Source organism: Poecile atricapillus, chromosome 27 (assembly GCF_030490865.1).
Source record: "Poecile atricapillus isolate bPoeAtr1 chromosome 27, bPoeAtr1.hap1, whole genome shotgun sequence".
NCBI classification, from domain to species: domain Eukaryota; kingdom Metazoa; phylum Chordata; class Aves; order Passeriformes; family Paridae; genus Poecile; species Poecile atricapillus.
Genome location: NC_081275.1, coordinates 3515899 through 3532883, shown reverse-complemented (window position 1 = coordinate 3532883; position 16985 = coordinate 3515899). Strand labels below are relative to the sequence as shown.

The 16985-nt window shown below is 43.1% G+C and overlaps 2 protein-coding genes across 3 annotated transcripts; one reads left to right on the top strand and one right to left on the bottom strand.

Annotated features, from left to right (window-relative positions):
• Positions 1 to 456: 456 nt before the first annotated feature.
• On the bottom strand, positions 457 to 6760 carry LOC131588880 (ras-related protein Rab-18-B-like). The gene is made up of 7 exons (XM_058857921.1): positions 6551 to 6760; positions 6413 to 6468; positions 5887 to 5948; positions 4304 to 4376; positions 3228 to 3346; positions 2326 to 2392; positions 457 to 1511 (listed from the first exon to the last, which is right to left on the bottom strand). Exons 1-7 carry the CDS (start codon positions 6613 to 6615, stop codon positions 1336 to 1338), a joined length of 618 nt encoding a protein of 205 aa, XP_058713904.1. The 5' UTR covers positions 6616 to 6760; the 3' UTR covers positions 457 to 1335.
• On the top strand, positions 6693 to 16964 carry DUSP3 (dual specificity phosphatase 3). Of its 2 annotated transcripts, none has more exons than XM_058857922.1 (3): positions 6693 to 6910; positions 12110 to 12336; positions 15717 to 16964. In XM_058857922.1, exons 1-3 carry the CDS (start codon positions 6789 to 6791, stop codon positions 15920 to 15922), a joined length of 555 nt encoding a protein of 184 aa, XP_058713905.1. In that variant the 5' UTR covers positions 6693 to 6788; the 3' UTR covers positions 15923 to 16964. The 2 variants fall into 2 exon arrangements, with proteins under 2 accessions (XP_058713905.1, XP_058713906.1); XM_058857923.1 differs by having other exon boundaries at positions 6694 to 6881.
• Positions 16965 to 16985: the final 21 nt, after the last annotated feature.

Genomic DNA, 16985 nt, shown 5'->3' with positions numbered 1-16985 from the left:
GCACAAGGACTCCTCCACCTGCAGTGGGCTGTCAGCTCTGCAACCATGTGCCAGCACACCCCCCCAAAAAGGGATTTGGCTTCTTAGAGAGACAATTTGTGACAGATGTACCTTAATCTTATGAAAAGCTGAGTGAAATATTAAAAAAACTATTTCAGAAACAGCATTTCAAACTAAGCCATTTTATGAAAATAATAAATGGCCAGATTGATCTCAGCCTAGGTCTGTATTTCAGGTTACAAACAGATTTTTATAGTCTGCAAGATATAAACATATTTACAAGATTCAGATTTAAGTTAAAAAGGTAAGGGTCAGAATTTATTTAAAGCAAGGTTGCTATCATAACATCTTCAAATATTTTGCATGACTAGCAGTAAATAAAGCTGTATGTTTGCTTCATGATCTAACATAGTCTAACAGTAGAAACATGCATTAACAAGCAAGGTACAAGTTACATACCCTTTAAATTTTCAGTTATTTTAATGTAAGTTAGCAAAACACAATATTGCCATTTTAGAAGTGTAAAAAACAAAAAGGTAACTTCATAGTGGGATTGGTGGCAGACAGAGTCACTCTAATGGAATGTCTCCCATAGGCAGCACATTTTCTATGAAAGTTTTATCACTGTGGTTGCTGGAAGAGGATGAGGGTGTGGTTTGCAGAGAACCACAGTGACTGCCAGCCCACAGCCACAGGGTGATGAGGGAATTTCATCCCTGATCCTCGGTGCAAACAGCACAGGGTCACCCACAGTGTCTGCACAGGAAGCAGGGGGGGTTTCCTGCCAAGTGTTAAAAGACACATCCTCTTCATGGCAAGCCTAAAATTAACCAGTAACACATTATTGTCTGAGGACAATAACTTTGACTTTATAAAACCATCCAAAATGAGGAAGCTATGTCCACTGCTCAGGGTAACTCCTGATGAGTAACTGCATTAAGGCAACTAAAAGCCTCCCATGCCAGAAGGGAAGAGAAGGTTCTCAGTAATGATCCAGAATTGAATACCACCTTATTTATGCTAAGGCAGAAATTCCAGCAAAAGTCCATGTTGAATGTCATACAGCAAGAGCACAATACTCTAAGCAGCACTATGACTTAATAGTAAAAAATCTGAGCTACCAGAAAAATACCTGCAAACAGCAGTTGTGCAAAAGGGAAGGAGAAACTGTATTTTGTTAACAAATAAAAATGTATTTTGCTAATGAGTTTGTGTTTTGGATCTGCACAACTGATGGCACATCAAACATGGCACAGATTGGTGCTGGGAATCCCATCCCCAGCCCATGTTTTTTTCCATGTTCCCTCCAGTCAGGCAGAGCAGCCACCTGTACATTTAAGTAAGTGGACAGTGGGCAGCACACAAGCCTTTATCCTGCTGTGCTGAAGATTCTGTGAGCTGGACTCCCTTCTTCGCTGTGTTCTTATCCCAAAGATCTGGAGTCTGCAGGATCTTTATGACCAGTTCCTCAAAGGCATGTTGCACTCCATCCTGTGTCTTGGCACTGGTCTCTGGAGGAAGGGGGAAAAAATTATTTTCTCTTATTTGCAGGGAGTATATTCCACTTAGTAAGAATTTATTTTGGGAGCAGAGAGAAGATGGGAGTTTTTAAATGAGTGAACCTCCTCTCCATTCTCTTAAAGGTACACTTAAGTTGGAGGATAAACAGAAACACATCCCAGTCTGAAGAATCACATTTTTCCACTTAGAAAGAAATCTCCATAATGGAGAAAAAGAAATTGTTCTCAGGTTTTGACAGTAAATCTAGAAGATCATTATTCCATAACAAAGCTGAGGAATAAAGAATACAGAGGGAATTGCATGTTGTCCCTTACGTACTTCAGTTTCTCCTAGAAATCTTTTCAAGAAGCTTTCTCTTTATAAACTCAGTGTGTTCCCCACCTTTGTATCTTCACATTGTACATTTTATTGTTGCTCTAAGAACACTGTCCTTTATGTAGCTGCAACAGAAACTTGGAAATGAAAGATCAGCCAGGGTTCTTGTAGACCCTGGAATTCCAGTAAGGAATTCAGTCTTTAGGGCTCTAAATTAAAAAATCCTGCTAGTTTCAAGAGAATATAAAATTCATGTCTGTACAGTATACACAGTAAATCTGTTTCAGAGAAAAGTGCTTCCAGTTGGAGTCAGTGCAGAAGCTGAAACCTACATCCTGAATATGAATTACAGCAAAAGGAACCCATATTAATTAGGTATTAAAAAAAAAAGGTAGCAACCCATCAACCTGAAATACAATTGTACATTCATGCTTGGCAATACCAAAATAAAGATTTGAATACAGAAGTTTTTGCCCCAGAGGTGCATACCTATAAAAAGCAGTGAGTGTTTCCTAGCAAGCTGGAGCCCTTCTTTTCTCTCTACTTCACGGTCAGGCTGCAGAGACAAATGAAGGATAAGCTACATTTGCCACTTTAAAAAAGTACCCAGAAAAGCAGCAGTGCAGAAATGAGGTTTTGCTGAAAGGAAAAAACGTGTAAAAATGTAAGAAATGTGTCATCAACTGGATTTTCCCACTCTATAGCTCACTGCCAGGCTGGCTGTCAGGGGGTCAAACTGAACAGCAGCAACATCAAAGCACAGAATCACAGAATGTCCTGAGCTGGAAGGGACCCACCAGGATCAGCAAAGTCCAACACAACCCCAAGAACCACAGCCTGTGCCAAATCAGCAGGAAATTATTGTGCTGCTGTGCTCCCAATCAACCAGATGCAAGATCCACACCAGAAAGGCCCATGAAAGGTTCTGAAACTGGGCACACTGGGAAGAGCAGAACCCAGCTCAGGAGAGCCACACTGAATGCAAGAGCAAAGCACCTCACTATGGAATAGGCATCTAAATGTGCCAGAACAGCCCAGAAACAACCAGCAGCACCTCACAGCCACAGGGATGCACACTCAACACCCACCCAGAGCTGAGAAAGCAAGCAGCAGCTGTGCTGCACTTAGGTTCAGTGTCAGACAGGTTTTGGGCAGAGCCTTTGCACCATCTTAAAGGAACATCATCAACTGCATCTCTCTAGGAAAGCTTCTATTAAAATCTTTAACAATATCTGCTTCTAAAATGATAGAAGTGGAGCCTTCCCAACTCGGCTGCTGAGTAAATTACCTCCTGGCACAAGAGCTGTGTTACAGCACTTACCTCACATTTACACACTGGGATGAATAAATAATTCAGGGAAGAATGCAAAAGGATGCATTCCCAAACTGACCTTATCGGTTTTATTGCCAACCAACATTTTCACAGTGCTGCTGTTGGTGGTGTGCATTTCCAGCTCACTCAGCCAGCTTCCTAGTCCTGTGAAAGTGTCTTTTCTTGTAACATCATACACTGAGAACAGAGGAAAAGGAGCTTAACAGCTGTAGAGTCTTGGACAGTGTTTCCTTCATTGTGGCAGAACTTAGTCCACACTCCCTAACTACTGCCTGGAAGAAATTAAAGGTACTAGGGAGCTACAGAAACAGGCACCAAACATACACTGCTCCCAGAGCTGGAACACACTGGGCTGTGCTCACCCAAATCACTCCAGGATTACAGAACACAAGAACCTCTATGAGTTAAAATCAGATTTACCAACAGAAATATTCTACCTGTTGGTAGTGCTGAGTTGGGCCACACAGAATATTTTTAAAGTGTTTTAAAATGTATTTTGTCATCTAATTTTCTGTATAAGTACATGCACACATTGCTGCTAAAAGCATGGACTGAGTTAAAAGCTACTTTTGGGCACTGGTAACTTAATAACTGCATTTATATGAATCACTAAGGTTTAAAAATCATAGAAAGAATATTTTGTACAGCAAAGTTAAGGTTAGCCTTCACAAACCCTGAAAGGAAGAACCCCTTTGTTTTCCAATTGCTGTTGTCACACAGAAAGGGCCTAGCCAGGCTCTGTGTACAAACCTCAGTCTCACCATAATCACAATAATCACATCAATAGTTTCTGGGAACAAAAGTAAAAACATCACGAGGGAAAGAACACAACACAACCCCTGATTAGCCTTATTACCAGAAAACCATCCAAGTAATAACTACAAAGCTAATAATTCATCCACTCAACAGCTTGCAGCATGACATCTCTTTTTAATCTAAAATATTTTGAAGCAGCGTATTTCCTGCCAGTGGTTTTGTACACTCAGTGTTTGAGCTAATAAGCAGTAATGTTATAAAAACCATAATTATTCCTCTGATTATTTTCAATAACCTCCTTTTGCAATGACATGCACATTTAGGAGGAATAAAGACCAGAATTTCTGTAATCACGCTTTTCTTCCATTTATTTCATACCTAAAACTACTCCTTGAGCTCCTCGGTAGAAACTGGGAGTCAGTGTTCTGAAACGCTCCTGTCCTGCTGTATCCTACAGAGGGAGGGGGAAAAAACCCCAAACACACAACATCAAATACATTTAAAACAAAACAAAATAAAACAAGGTATTTTAAACTCAACAAGATGAGCAAATTTAAAAATTTTCTGAGCAGTAAGGATAGATGAAACATTAAGATGCAAGAATGAGGAAAGCAGTCAGAAAACAGCAGCAGAAAATGGTTAAGCATGGAGAGGACTTGAGTGAAAGTAAAAAGGATAAACAGACACCTGTAACAGAAAAGTAAAAAGGACTTTACAGAAATACATCAAAGGCAAGCAGCCACACAGATGGGTTTAAAACCAGCTGAACTGAATGAGATGAGGAATAACTGATTTTCCACTGACAGACTCTGCAGGAAGGGAGACAGAGGTTCCAAACATCTCCCTCTGCTCCTTTACCACAAGACAAATCTAGTTAGAAAGAACTACTGCAAGACTACGAACCTAAGCAGGTAAGAAATTTAACATCAGTAGTTTCATTCAATTATTACTGCAGTATGTCTCTCTTAAACTCATGAATAAGTAAGACTAAGCAAGGTACTAAGTACAATATGAAATTCAAAAAGACCCTCAAAACAAACTATAAGGAGGCAACAAATCACACAATTATTTTTTTTGGAAAAAAAATTATTTCCTTTTTTGTACAGCTTACAGTTGACAGACTAACAGTTATATTGTAATTTATTTATTCTTTGTTTAAAAAAAGAAACTAAAACTGGGAACATACTTACCTAATTCAGTTCATTGTTACTAGGGATTGTATTTTAGTCCCAATTACTTAATTAGTAAGGGCATTTTTTTTCTCAAATACCTATGACCATAGACATAAAATCTCTCCTTACTAAGGCTCTTTCATTCTACTTAGAAGAATTAAATGTTTTATATTACAAATAATCCTGATCACACAGCTACAACCTGATTTCAGTCTGCAGAGGCTGAAAATACAGCATCAGGAAGTTCAGGACAAATACCTGAGTTTCCCAATAAGTCTAAATCAACTTTTAAATAGTTCAAGAACAGGTTTATGGGATTTTTGGGCATGATTTTAACCAAAATAAAGCATCGCACAGAGCTCCTATACATTCCCTACGGGCAATCACCCAGCTCATTACCCAGAGCATCACCTTTCTCTGCTTTTATCCATTTCTGTGCTCCTGGCTCATGCAGGCAGGGCATGCTCGCCTCTCCCGCATGCTGACATCTCCAAAGCTCAACACTTCCCAGAGCCTGAGAAAGCGCAGCAAAGAGCAGCCAGAGCCTCTCCTGGAACTGAAGGAAGTCCCAAACCTGGACAGAAGGAGCTTTTAGAAGTGTTTTTGTTTGCCTGCAACTACTGCTGTACCAGCTTTGCAACCGAAGTATACAATCAAAACATGCGGCAGACTTTACAAAGAGAGAGGAGGAGCAGGAAAAGAGAGGGAAGAAACCACAACAAGGAGCTCTTGAAGCTTGCACATCTCTCAAAACCCAGCATACCCTCATCGGTCTGCAACAAGACCTACCCATATGGCCAGCTGTACTGCACGGCCCTCCACCACCATCTTCTTCACCTTAAAATCAATGCCTAAGACGGAAGAAGGGGAGGCTCGTCAGAAGGAACCGTCGAACGCCGGCCCTGGCGGCCGCCTCCCGCTTCCCCGCACGGCTCCGGGCCCAGCGAGGCCGGGCCCGGCGAGGCCGGGCTCACTCCGGGATCACTCCAGGATCAACCCGGGCTCACTCCGGGATCAACCCGGGCTCACTCCGGGATCAACCCGGGCTCACTCCGGGCTCACTCCGGGATCAACCCGGGCTCACTCCGGGCTCACCCCGGGCTCACTCCGGGATCAACCCGGGCTCACTCCGGGCTCACTCCGGGATCAACCCGGGATCAACCCGGGCTCACCCCGGGCTCACCCCGGGCTCACTCCGGGCTCACTCCGGGATCACCCCGGGCTCACCCCGGGCTCACCCCGGGCTCACTCCGGGATCAACCCGGGCTCACTCCAGGATCAACCCGGGCTCACCCCGGGCTCACCCCGGGCTCACCGACGGTGGGTGTCAGGCCCGGCTCGAACGCGCCGTCCATGAAGCGCCGCAGGAGGCTGTGGGGAGAGAAGGCGGGCTCAGCCCGGGGCTGCGGCCCCCAGCCCCGCCCGGCCCGGCCCGGCCCGGCCCGGCCCGCACCTGGACTTCCCCACGGCGCTGTCTCCGACCAGCAGCAGCTTCAGCGTGAGGCCCGCGGGCTCCATCCCGCCCCGCCGGGGCCGCGCTCCCGGAGCAGCGCCCGCTCCTCTCGGCGCTCCGGCCCCGGCAGCTGAGGCGGCCCCGCCTCTGAGGCGGCCCCGGGGCCGGGCGGGGCGGGAGCGGCCCGGGCTGGAGCCGCAGCGCCGAGGGGCTCCCGGCTGGCGGCGGAGGCCCGGCCATGGCCGATTACCAGATCTCGGTGGAGGAGCTGAACGATCTCCTGTCTAATGAGAGCGGCTGCTACAGCCTGCCCAGCGCGCACAGCAACGAGGTGGTGCCGCGCATCCACGTGGGGAACGCGTGAGTGCGCCGGAGCGGGGCCCGGCCGGGGGCGCGGAGCGGGCCGGGGGCGGGCTCCGGAGGGCAGAGGGGCCGGGCCGGGCTGGGAGCGGTGTCCGGGGGGCAGAGGGGGCCGGGCTGGGCTGGGAGCGGTGTCCGGAGGGCAGAGGGGCCGGGCTGGGAGCGGTGTCCGGAGGGCAGAGAGGGCTGGGAGCGGTGTCTGTAGGGCAGAGGGGCCGGGCCGGGCTGGGAGCGGTGTCTGTAGGGTGGAGGGGCCGGGCCGGGCCGGGCCGTGAGGGGCAGGGCCGTCACCGAGCAGCTCCCGGTGCTTCCAGCCAAGGCTGCAGGACGGGATCTGCTGGATCTCAGCGGGCCCTCTGGGGTTTATTTTTTGCATCACGTCATGGTTTCAGTTCTCTGTTACTGTCCTGCTGATTCTCCTTCCCCTTTTTGGTCCATCTTTGTACATTTCTTCCCTGCGATATTGGTCATTCTTTTTGTTGATTGACTTTTTTTTTTTTTATATTTATACATGTGTGGTATACTGGATCCCTATTCTTGTTTTAGGTTTGTACCTCCTAAAGAAGTACAGGTCAAGATCATAGGTTGTCACTAACTTCTGAGCCAAACCAAATGATATTTGTTACTGCCAGTGGATGCAGGACTTGCACATCCAGAGATGGGACTAAAATCATTCAGTAGCCGGGTGGTGTCTGACAGCCACCATCTCCTTCATATTTGTAGCAGTTACCTGGAAAAAAGGAAGTCATAGCTTGCAAGTTGATTTGCACAGTAAATAACTTAAAAATAACTTTGAATGTAGTTAGCTACTACAGAGTTGTTTCCATTGTTCAGTAATTTATTTTAATTATAGGGTATGGACTTTAATATGTTCAGATTCAAGGGTGTCTAAGAACAGATAATGCATGTATAAGTTGCACAGTGGAAAGTCTCTGTCTAGTGGAAATCTTGACCATTGAGAAGGACTTTTTATGTAGTAAGTGATAAAAAACATCTGTAGTGCAGTTTTTAGCTTAAGAACAGTTCTGCTGCTAGTTGGACAAACAGAAAACATACAGTTGTATTTTAAAAACACATATCAGTGTTTTTTAAAGAATGCTGAAAAATTCTGGAGGGCAGTTAAAAGTAAGAAATAACTTTGTGGCTGAAAAAATCATTTCACAATTGGAGCAGATAATTTGTCAAGACTTAAGAGGCAATAATATCTTTGAAGCATCCACAGAGAGTTAAGGTAATGCTGAGGTCTATTTGAATAGATGGATTTCCATTAAGATTTGGTCACTGCGTGGTGAACTTCGATATTCTCAAACTGGAAATAATATTAATTTCTAAGAAGATTTTTCAGTCAAGTGGAGTTGTGGTATATACTGCATTGTAAGTAGTGTTTGCTGTATTAGTCATTCTGAAACAATACAAATCTTGAACATAATTTCAAGCTTCATGTCCTGCTTTTGTACATTTGTTGTATGCAATATAGAGTCACATTTTGGATGACAAGCAACAGAGGTTTTATTACAACAAAAATTCACACAGCAGCCAGAGTAGGGGGATTGGAATGCCAATACATGATATAAAAGCAATAGAATTTGAACAGGAGCTCACAGGAAAAAATTCAAACCTCTGAGTGAGATTCAGAAACTTCTGTTGGTTACCTTTAGGATATTTTGCACAGGGATGCTGCTGTCTCTCCTTAAGAGTAATTCATCTTTAGACAAAAATGACAACATAGAGACATTGAGGCTGATGAGATTAAATTGGGTCATAGTGTAGAGTAGCAGTTTATCCATCAAGTGAATTCAAGTTGCAGGCAGAGCCAAAGTCATCAATCTTCCAGGCAATACATGAAAGTCAAAATTAGTGAAAATGCAGAGATAAAATGATAAAATACTTTGAAAATTAGGGGTTTCTGTATTACCATAGGCAATTCTAACCTCATAAGAAGATTCAAAAAGATTTGTGAAGACAAGAGTAAAAATGTAATATCCCTAAAACAAGAATTGTATAGGTGATAGACTAGCACAATTATATATTTTTCAAACAATAACAAAATAACAATTTGGCATGCACTGCATGCACATCATTTTGTGTTTCTGTATAAATGGAGATGTATTTCAGTGTAACATCTTCATCTGCCCAGAAGGGTCGGACAGAATTCATCTTTATCGGGGTTAAAGGTGACATAAAGATAGGGACAAGAGGGAGAAGTCAGCACAGTGGAGGGTGGGAGGCTTTTTATCCAGAGCACCCATTCTTGTTAAAACCAGTGTTTTGCCTGAAAATGAGCAGGCTTAAATTTCTGAACTTATGACTTAGGGAATTTGTGGGGTTTTTCCCAGATGCTTGGAAACCTGGAACAATTCTGGCCATGTCTCCAGAACTGTATTTGGTAAAAATGTTCTGGCTTTGAATACCCAATCTTACTTTTTTCTGTATGTTTTAATCTATGTGGGTAACCTATGAAGCAATTCTTTGTTCTTAATGTGCTGGAATTGCAGATGTGTTGTAAGGAGTATGAAGGGCACTCTCAAAATTCATGTTAACTTCAGTGACTGTAAAGGGAACTGTTGGTAAGGAAACAATTTTGCATGGGCAGGACAGTGCAAATTAAAATGTGTTAATAGGCTGACATTTTTTGCCATTAAAAGTTTGGTTTATTTGCTTATAATTCCATATGCCAATAGTTCATAGCCTCGTGTATCCTTAATTGCTGATGAATGGTTCTCCAAAACCTGTGTTTTGTGGCTGGTAAAATAATACATCTCTGTTCCAAAGAAACACTTCTTACTGGTGTTGCTCACAGGACAAGAAACTCTAAATCTTCCATATTGAGAATGGACAAGATTCTGGAGTTTTTCTCTGGCTTTTCAGGAACCAGGTGAAGCTGATGTTAGCATCTCTGCTATTTTAAAGGAGCTAGGATTTCAACATCCAACATGATGCAGCTGGAATGAAATGTTAAGGATGAGAGAGATCCAAGAACTGTTTGGAAAGGGAGAAACAAATGGCATACAAATTCTCTCTTTTCCACCTCTAGCTGTGTAAGAAAATTGTCTGTAAAATCTGCAAAAATCATTCACTGGGAGTGAGTTTGCCTCCAGGGAAGGCAGTCTGTTGCCAGATTCAGCCATGATTTCAGGATGGGAGTTCCTATTGATGCTGAACAGTCAGATATATGCTGATCTATAGAATATTATTTAAACCATATTCTCACCCTACTAAGCATAGGAACTCACTGCTGAATTAACACTTTCTGGTTTGGCCTTGCTCTGTAGGATTTTTGTGTTGAAAGCAGAATTCTCCAGACACTGAAACTTCTCCCCTGGCACAGATGATGTCCTGCCAGATGGAAAATCTGTCAGCATTTGTTTGGGTAATGAAGTCTTACAAATATTTGGTTCATTGCCATAGTTGCTTGGCACAGACAGCAGAAAATGTAGAAGCTTCAGTCATGCATAAGTCTTCATCTGCTTACACTAGAATTTAAGGGGTGTGCAGTCATCAGGAAGAAAGGAATTCTCAAGATATTCATGGCCTTGAATTACATCAAAATTGTGAGTGAATGGACTCAGTGATTCATATAGATGTAAACTGACTAATTTGGGTGTTTAATTTAAGTTTTTAGATTAAGTGTCCAGCCAAAAGCCCTGGATGCATTCCACCTCACAGAAACTTGTCCAAAATGGTACTGCACAAATGCTTATTGAGTTCAGCTCAATATTAAGAGTTCTTGTATTTGCAATTTATGAGTTGAGCTGCAGGGAGATTTTTGAAAAATATTTCTGTTCCCACATCCAGTTAGACACATACTGAAAGCTGCTTTTAAAAACAATCTGTCTAGGCTACCTCTTTTCACAAAATGTGTAGGAACTGAGTTACCCTTCAGCCAAAGCTTTCTGTCACATTCTGCTAATGTTGACCAGTGGGGCTTCAATTTTACTAGGAGACCACGCAGTGTGATAAAACATACAGGTTTTATTTCTTCCCAGGAAAGTGACAGAAGTATTGCAACTGCCATATGGAAATAATCAGACTCAGAATGAAAAGTAGTGGGTTTATGGCAAAAAGGAGTCAATGATCTCCTGATATTACTTAAGGGTTGGCTCCTCTTGCTATGGATTGCGTTCTAGGGCACGAGCAGAGATTTGTGCATGGTCAGCTGTGTTACTGAGCAGATGGGTTGTTTGCCATAGTGCATCCTGGAGTTTTTATCAAAGCTTATGGAATTATTACTGGATCTAATGAATTATCATCATCAAGCTTGAAAGGCATGATTGGTAGCATCCAGCTCAATTGTTCATTAATAGGGTAAGTCACTCTTTTAGCCACCTAAAGATGGAAACTCCTGGTTTTGCTACAATTATTGGTAAAACTGAGCAGTTGGAAAGGACTTAGCTGACCTAAAAGTACTGAGTGCTTTCTTAAGCACTTCAGCATCTTAAACATCACTCATGTGGGTTCTTTCACATGCAGATACTGATTTCAGCTAAGACACTGACAATTTTAACACTTGTGATGAGAACACTGAGTCTCTGTGTTGCTGGCCTCTGGATAGCCTTGACAGATCTTTCCATGACTTCAAAGGTGTTGAATAGCACAGGGCTATAGGACTACACCTCTTAGTGGCCCTCAGATGAGTCTTCTGAAGATGCAGTAACATTTATCGATTACTTTCTTCCTGTGACCTGATAAGAAGTCAATGCTGTTTCACAGTGCTTAAAATTGCCCCCCAAAATGTCATTTTGGCTGGACTGCCTGCTGAAGTAGCAAGTACTGCTTATCAAGTTCTGCAACACTGGTACCTGACAGTAGAGGCTTTTTATAACTGTTTTTAAAATTATTTTATGTGGATAATGGTTAATCTTAGAAGTTAATGTGTTATTGTCTCCAGTTTTTTTCCTACTTTGGTCAGAATTTTATGTTCAGAAAGTTATTATTTTATCCCCTTGGAGGATCTCAGAGATGCAGATTCACTTTCATGTGTGCTTTCCTCAGTCATCAGCCAAGAAAGCAGCATTCTCACAAACAGTGACCATGGCTCTGGATATTTGTGTGAATTTATAACCTGTAGCTAATTCACTTTTGGGCACAGTATATTTGGCATCTATTAACAGAAAAATCAAAGGGTTTGGTTATCAATACCTAAATACTGAGATGATTCACCAAATTCTAATCGTTTTCTTGACACTTTCTGTCATGCAGGTTCATAGCCAAGAACATTATGAGGCTGCAGCGTCTGGGGATAACCCATGTTCTGAATGCAGCAGAGGGGAAATCATTCATGCATGTGAACACTAATGCAGAGTTCTATGAAGGCACAGGCATCAGATACCATGGCATTAAAGCTAACGATACACAGGAATTTAACCTCAGTCGCTATTTTGAGGAGGCAGCTGATTTTATTGAGAAAGCCCTTTCCCAGAAGGATGGTAAGGCAAACTGAAATACCTTTCTACCGTGTTTTCTGTGCACTGCATATGTTTCTTAGCTATTTGCTGTTTAAAATGGTTCTTTGCTCATATTGTAAACAGAACAACCGAGTGAAAAATTCAGATAAAGGCCCTGAATCAGTGATACAGTACACATAAGACAAAAGATACACAGTAAAACAGCTCAGTCTTATGTTTATACATGGAGGGATCCAGTACATGGCAGAGGGAAGTCTGTCACTGTAGGAGGGACTTTGAAATGGGAAACAGCTGCTGCATCTTATTATAGTTTCTTTCTGGGAGGAGATGTTTTTATTTTTCCTTAGAAATGTTAAATCACATCCAAAATATTTTTTAAAAAATAAGTTAAGGGTTATTTTTAAAAAATAAGTTAAAAGTTGTTTAAGGGCATTAGAAATAATTTAAAGGCAGAAGTGATACAAGTAATACAGATACTGAAGAGTAATCACATAGCCTGTTACATGGGGTTTTTTCTAAATGTACAGTAAGACTGGAGACTGTCACCCTACAGTTTTTATTACATTAAGTCCTTACATTATTTTATGTGTTGATTGCCTCTTTTATTTCCTAGGATTGCAGGAAAGTTGAAGGTCATATTTGCAATGCTGTTTATTGCCACATTTCTCTGTAGTGTGTTTCCTCAGAGCAGAAGTCCTAGGACACAGTGCAGTGGGACAGATGGTGTTTGTGTTGTCTAACTATTTCAGCATTCCACTTATTTCTACACATGCTTAATTTCTTTCTTGCTTCGTGACTGAGCATTGAATGGGAGGAACGAGAATTCCCACAACTGAAGAAGTTGTTTCTCTGAAATAGGCAAAGGGGTACTGGAGCTGTGATGTGGGCTTTGACAGATGGAAATAAATTCTACATCCAGTTTGGTGCAGAATGAAAAATTCTAAAAATTAAATACACCTCTTGCAGTTAGCATTGTGAGTCACTGAAACAGGCTGCAAGAGGAGAGAAGGGTTTGCTGTGCCATGACTGTACCTGCTCACTTTAATCTCAATAGTTTCAGGGTCAGTAAATTCAAAGTCAGTCTGAATTTGCAGCACTTCCATTTGCTTATTCTTTCAGTCTCAGGAGTTGTCTACCACACCCACCCCTGTTTTTTTAGTGTGGTAAAGAGGAGCTTTGGAGCTGGGTGATGTTGGAGCCAATCTTAAGATTAACTGGTTACTGCAAATTGTTTGTTTTGTGTTGAAGTGTAGAGTAAGGACAGTGAAGAGGAACATAATAATATTCTCCTTCAATTTCATTTTAGTGTTGCAATGCATGAAGTTCTGGAGGGCAGGTCTGGTATCCTGCAGGTCTGGAAGGCAGCCCCTTTCACGGAGAAAGGCTAGAAACCATTTTGCTTCTGACCATTTGCTGAAAAGTCAATTCTCTTCCATGTATATAATCAAGAATCTAAATTTTGCTAACTTACAGGCTTTCAAGAAATGTTGACAATTAATTGTTTTAGCTCTTTTACCATGCTAGTGATTTGCCTTGAGCTAAGAAGCTTTTGCTGTTTAAGGCAATTGTGGTAACAGGATTTCTGTTGGTGTGATTCAAAGCAAGTTGTGGTTATGATAAGAGTATGTGGGTATGGTTCAGCTGTTTCCTTGTCTTAAAAAACAATTTACTCTGGAGAGCAGACTGGGGCTGCATGTCCCACTGCATTTGGGAAGGAGAAAATTCCTGTGTCTGGAAAAACAGATCCATGAGGAAGAAGGTGAGAAACAGTAAAATCAGGTTAGATTTCTCCAAGGGGGCAGTGCTTTTTTATTTCTGGATACCTCACTGTAGGATTTACCCATGTGGTGGCTTAACCTTGGCTGGATACCAGGTGTCCACCAAGCCATGCCAGCACATCCCCTCCTCAGCTGGACAGGGGAGAAAAGTAAAACAAAAGGCTCCTGACTCAAGATAAGGCCAGGGAGATCACCCAGCAATTACCATCACAGGCAAAAGAGACTCAGCTTGGGGAACTTAATTTCACTTAATACCAATCAAATCAGAGCAGGGGAATGAGTAACAAAACCAAACCTCAAAAGACCTTCCCTCTACCCCTCCTTCTTTTCAATTTCAGTTTCATTCCCTATTTTCTTGACCTCCTCATGCCAAGCAGCACAAGGGGACAGGCACAAGGCCAGTGGCAGCTCTTGGTGAGGTCCAGTGGGGACAGGAGCAGGGACAGGTACCTCTGGGAGAGGGAGCAGGGCCTGTGCTCCAGCTGGAGCAGGGGGAGGTGGAGGCAGGTCCTGAAGGAGTCTTGGCCTCCTGGATGTTCCCATAGTGGGGCTCTATGTCTTTAGCCCAGTGTGGCATGTTGACAGTGGCTGGGGAGAGCTCTGTTCTCGGGTTCTGTTCTGTGGTGGTTCCCTTTGGGACAGGTGGGTCCCCCAGGGCTCAGAGCTTTCTCTGAGTCTGCTCTTGTGTCCAGAGATCCAAGCCCCAGTGCCGAGGCCTTGCCCCCGATGGTTTCCACAACTCCATCATGGCCACAGTGGAGAAGAGCTCCAGCCTTACCTGCAGCCTGTGAACTGGGGCTGGGGCTGCTCGAGGCCCAGAGGTGCTACCACTATCACTGCTGGCTTTGCCTTTGGCAAATCCTTGGATCCAGCTGGCTCTGGCCCTTTTGGACACAGGGGAAGCCTCTGGCATCTTCTCACAAAAGGCACCCCTGTGCCCCCCTCCACCACCAAAATGTTGCCATGTAAACGCAATACACCCACCTAACATGTAGAATGAGTTCCCTAATCAATCAGCTGGAAGAATTTTATTGGTGCTGATAAACAGCTTGGTTAGCAATTTCTGCCTCTTGTCTCTGCAGAGTAGGCAGCTTCATCTACCTGAGTGTTAATGTGGCTTCATAAACAGCCAGAGAAATGGCCAGGTGTGATGCAGCATGGAGTTAGTGCAGCAGTTGGCAGCAGTGCAGCTGAAAGGCTGGATATCTTTGAGGAGATGCAGTGCATGGCAAACAGCATATTTGTTTTCCATGTATTTTAAACTTCATTTATTTGTGCTCTTTGGTACTGGTCATCTTTAGGGGCAAAGCTTGTCAAGACCACCAAAGGCAGGAGAAGTACAGTAAATAGACATAGTTTGACTCTTGTGATATGGTAGCAAATACGTTTCAGTGCGATTGTTTGACTTGCAACCTATTTTTTTTAATTCTGCATTACCCTTGGTCACAGCCTGTGCAGCTCCTAGCAGAGCAAACAGTGCCTTTCTTGCAACTCCAGCATGTCTCCTGTAGCATTTGGAACTCACACTTCTCCAGCTGTGAAAGGACTAATATTAATACACCTCCTATCCTAGCTATTTGATGCTGCTTTTCAGAGCCGTGTTCCCCCGTGTGTCCCCTGCAGGACAGGTGTTGGTGCACTGCCGGGAGGGCTACAGCCGCTCGCCCACGCTGGTCATCGCGTACCTGATGCTGCGGCAGCGCATGGACGTGCGGAGCGCGCTCTGCGCCGTGCGGCAGAAACGAGAGATCGGCCCCAACGACGGCTTCCTGAGGCAGCTCTGCCAGCTCAACGAGCGGCTCCTGAAGGAGGGCAAGCTCAAGCCCTAGGACACGGCACTGCAGTGTTGCTTTTTAAGTTTCTCAGACCTTTAGAGGATGCTTTAGAGACCCAAATTGCAACCACCAGGCTAAAGCGAAACAGAATTCCTGCTTGTCTAGTGAACGTATCCTTCTTGAACTCTGTGACTGTCTGTCAAGATGGTACAAAATTGTGTCATAAAGAGATGTTTTTAGAGTGATAACTCCAGTGATAACAGCTGTCTTCACACATATTCCAGAGCCCCTGCAGACTCCATAGCACATGTGGTTTGCATTGACATTGAATGTGATTCATTTAAGCTTTGTCTTTAATCCCACCAGAGCACCAGTTCCCAAAAGCCCCACATCTCTTCACTCACTCTTAGTAGGAGCACTGTAATTTCTAAAGCTTCTTTTTCATGCACACAGGTGCCTAAAGTTTGAATGTAGGAGCTTCAAGGAATGGGAAGCATATATACAATTGCACAGATGCATTCACTTGGAAAATGAAGTGCATGCAGCGTTTTGTGTGGATTTATGCAATACACGGTGTGATAGTAAAGCCATTCAGAGCCCATGCTTCATGCACACTGTGTTTCCAAGAATAGTTTTTTATCTCTTGCTGTTACAATGGACATTAAATAGTCTATTATTAAATGCTCTTTTATTTTTATTTTGAAAGCATATTAGAAAAAAATGCCAAGAGCAAATGCTGAGGGAAAAAACATGAACAAGGAAGAAATAATATTACTCTTTAGAAGTGCTTGTGGTGGATGTATAATTAAGTCCTAAGTATACTAATATAATGGCTTTCAAAGCTTGTATGGAATTACAGTATCTTTATCTCTTCTTTACTATCACTGTTGAGTAACACAGAGTGGAATGACCACACGAGCAGCAGAGGTTCCTTCCAGCAGAGGTGTGCTTACAAAGCAGTTTGCAGAACACTCTTGACTTCTTGGATTGCTTGCATGGTATCATTAACTAGAAATGAGCATTGTAATGTACCACACTGTGTAGGAAATATTTACACTATATTCAAATAAATGATGTCTTGATGCTGTTTACTACAGATGAAATGAGTCATTGCAGT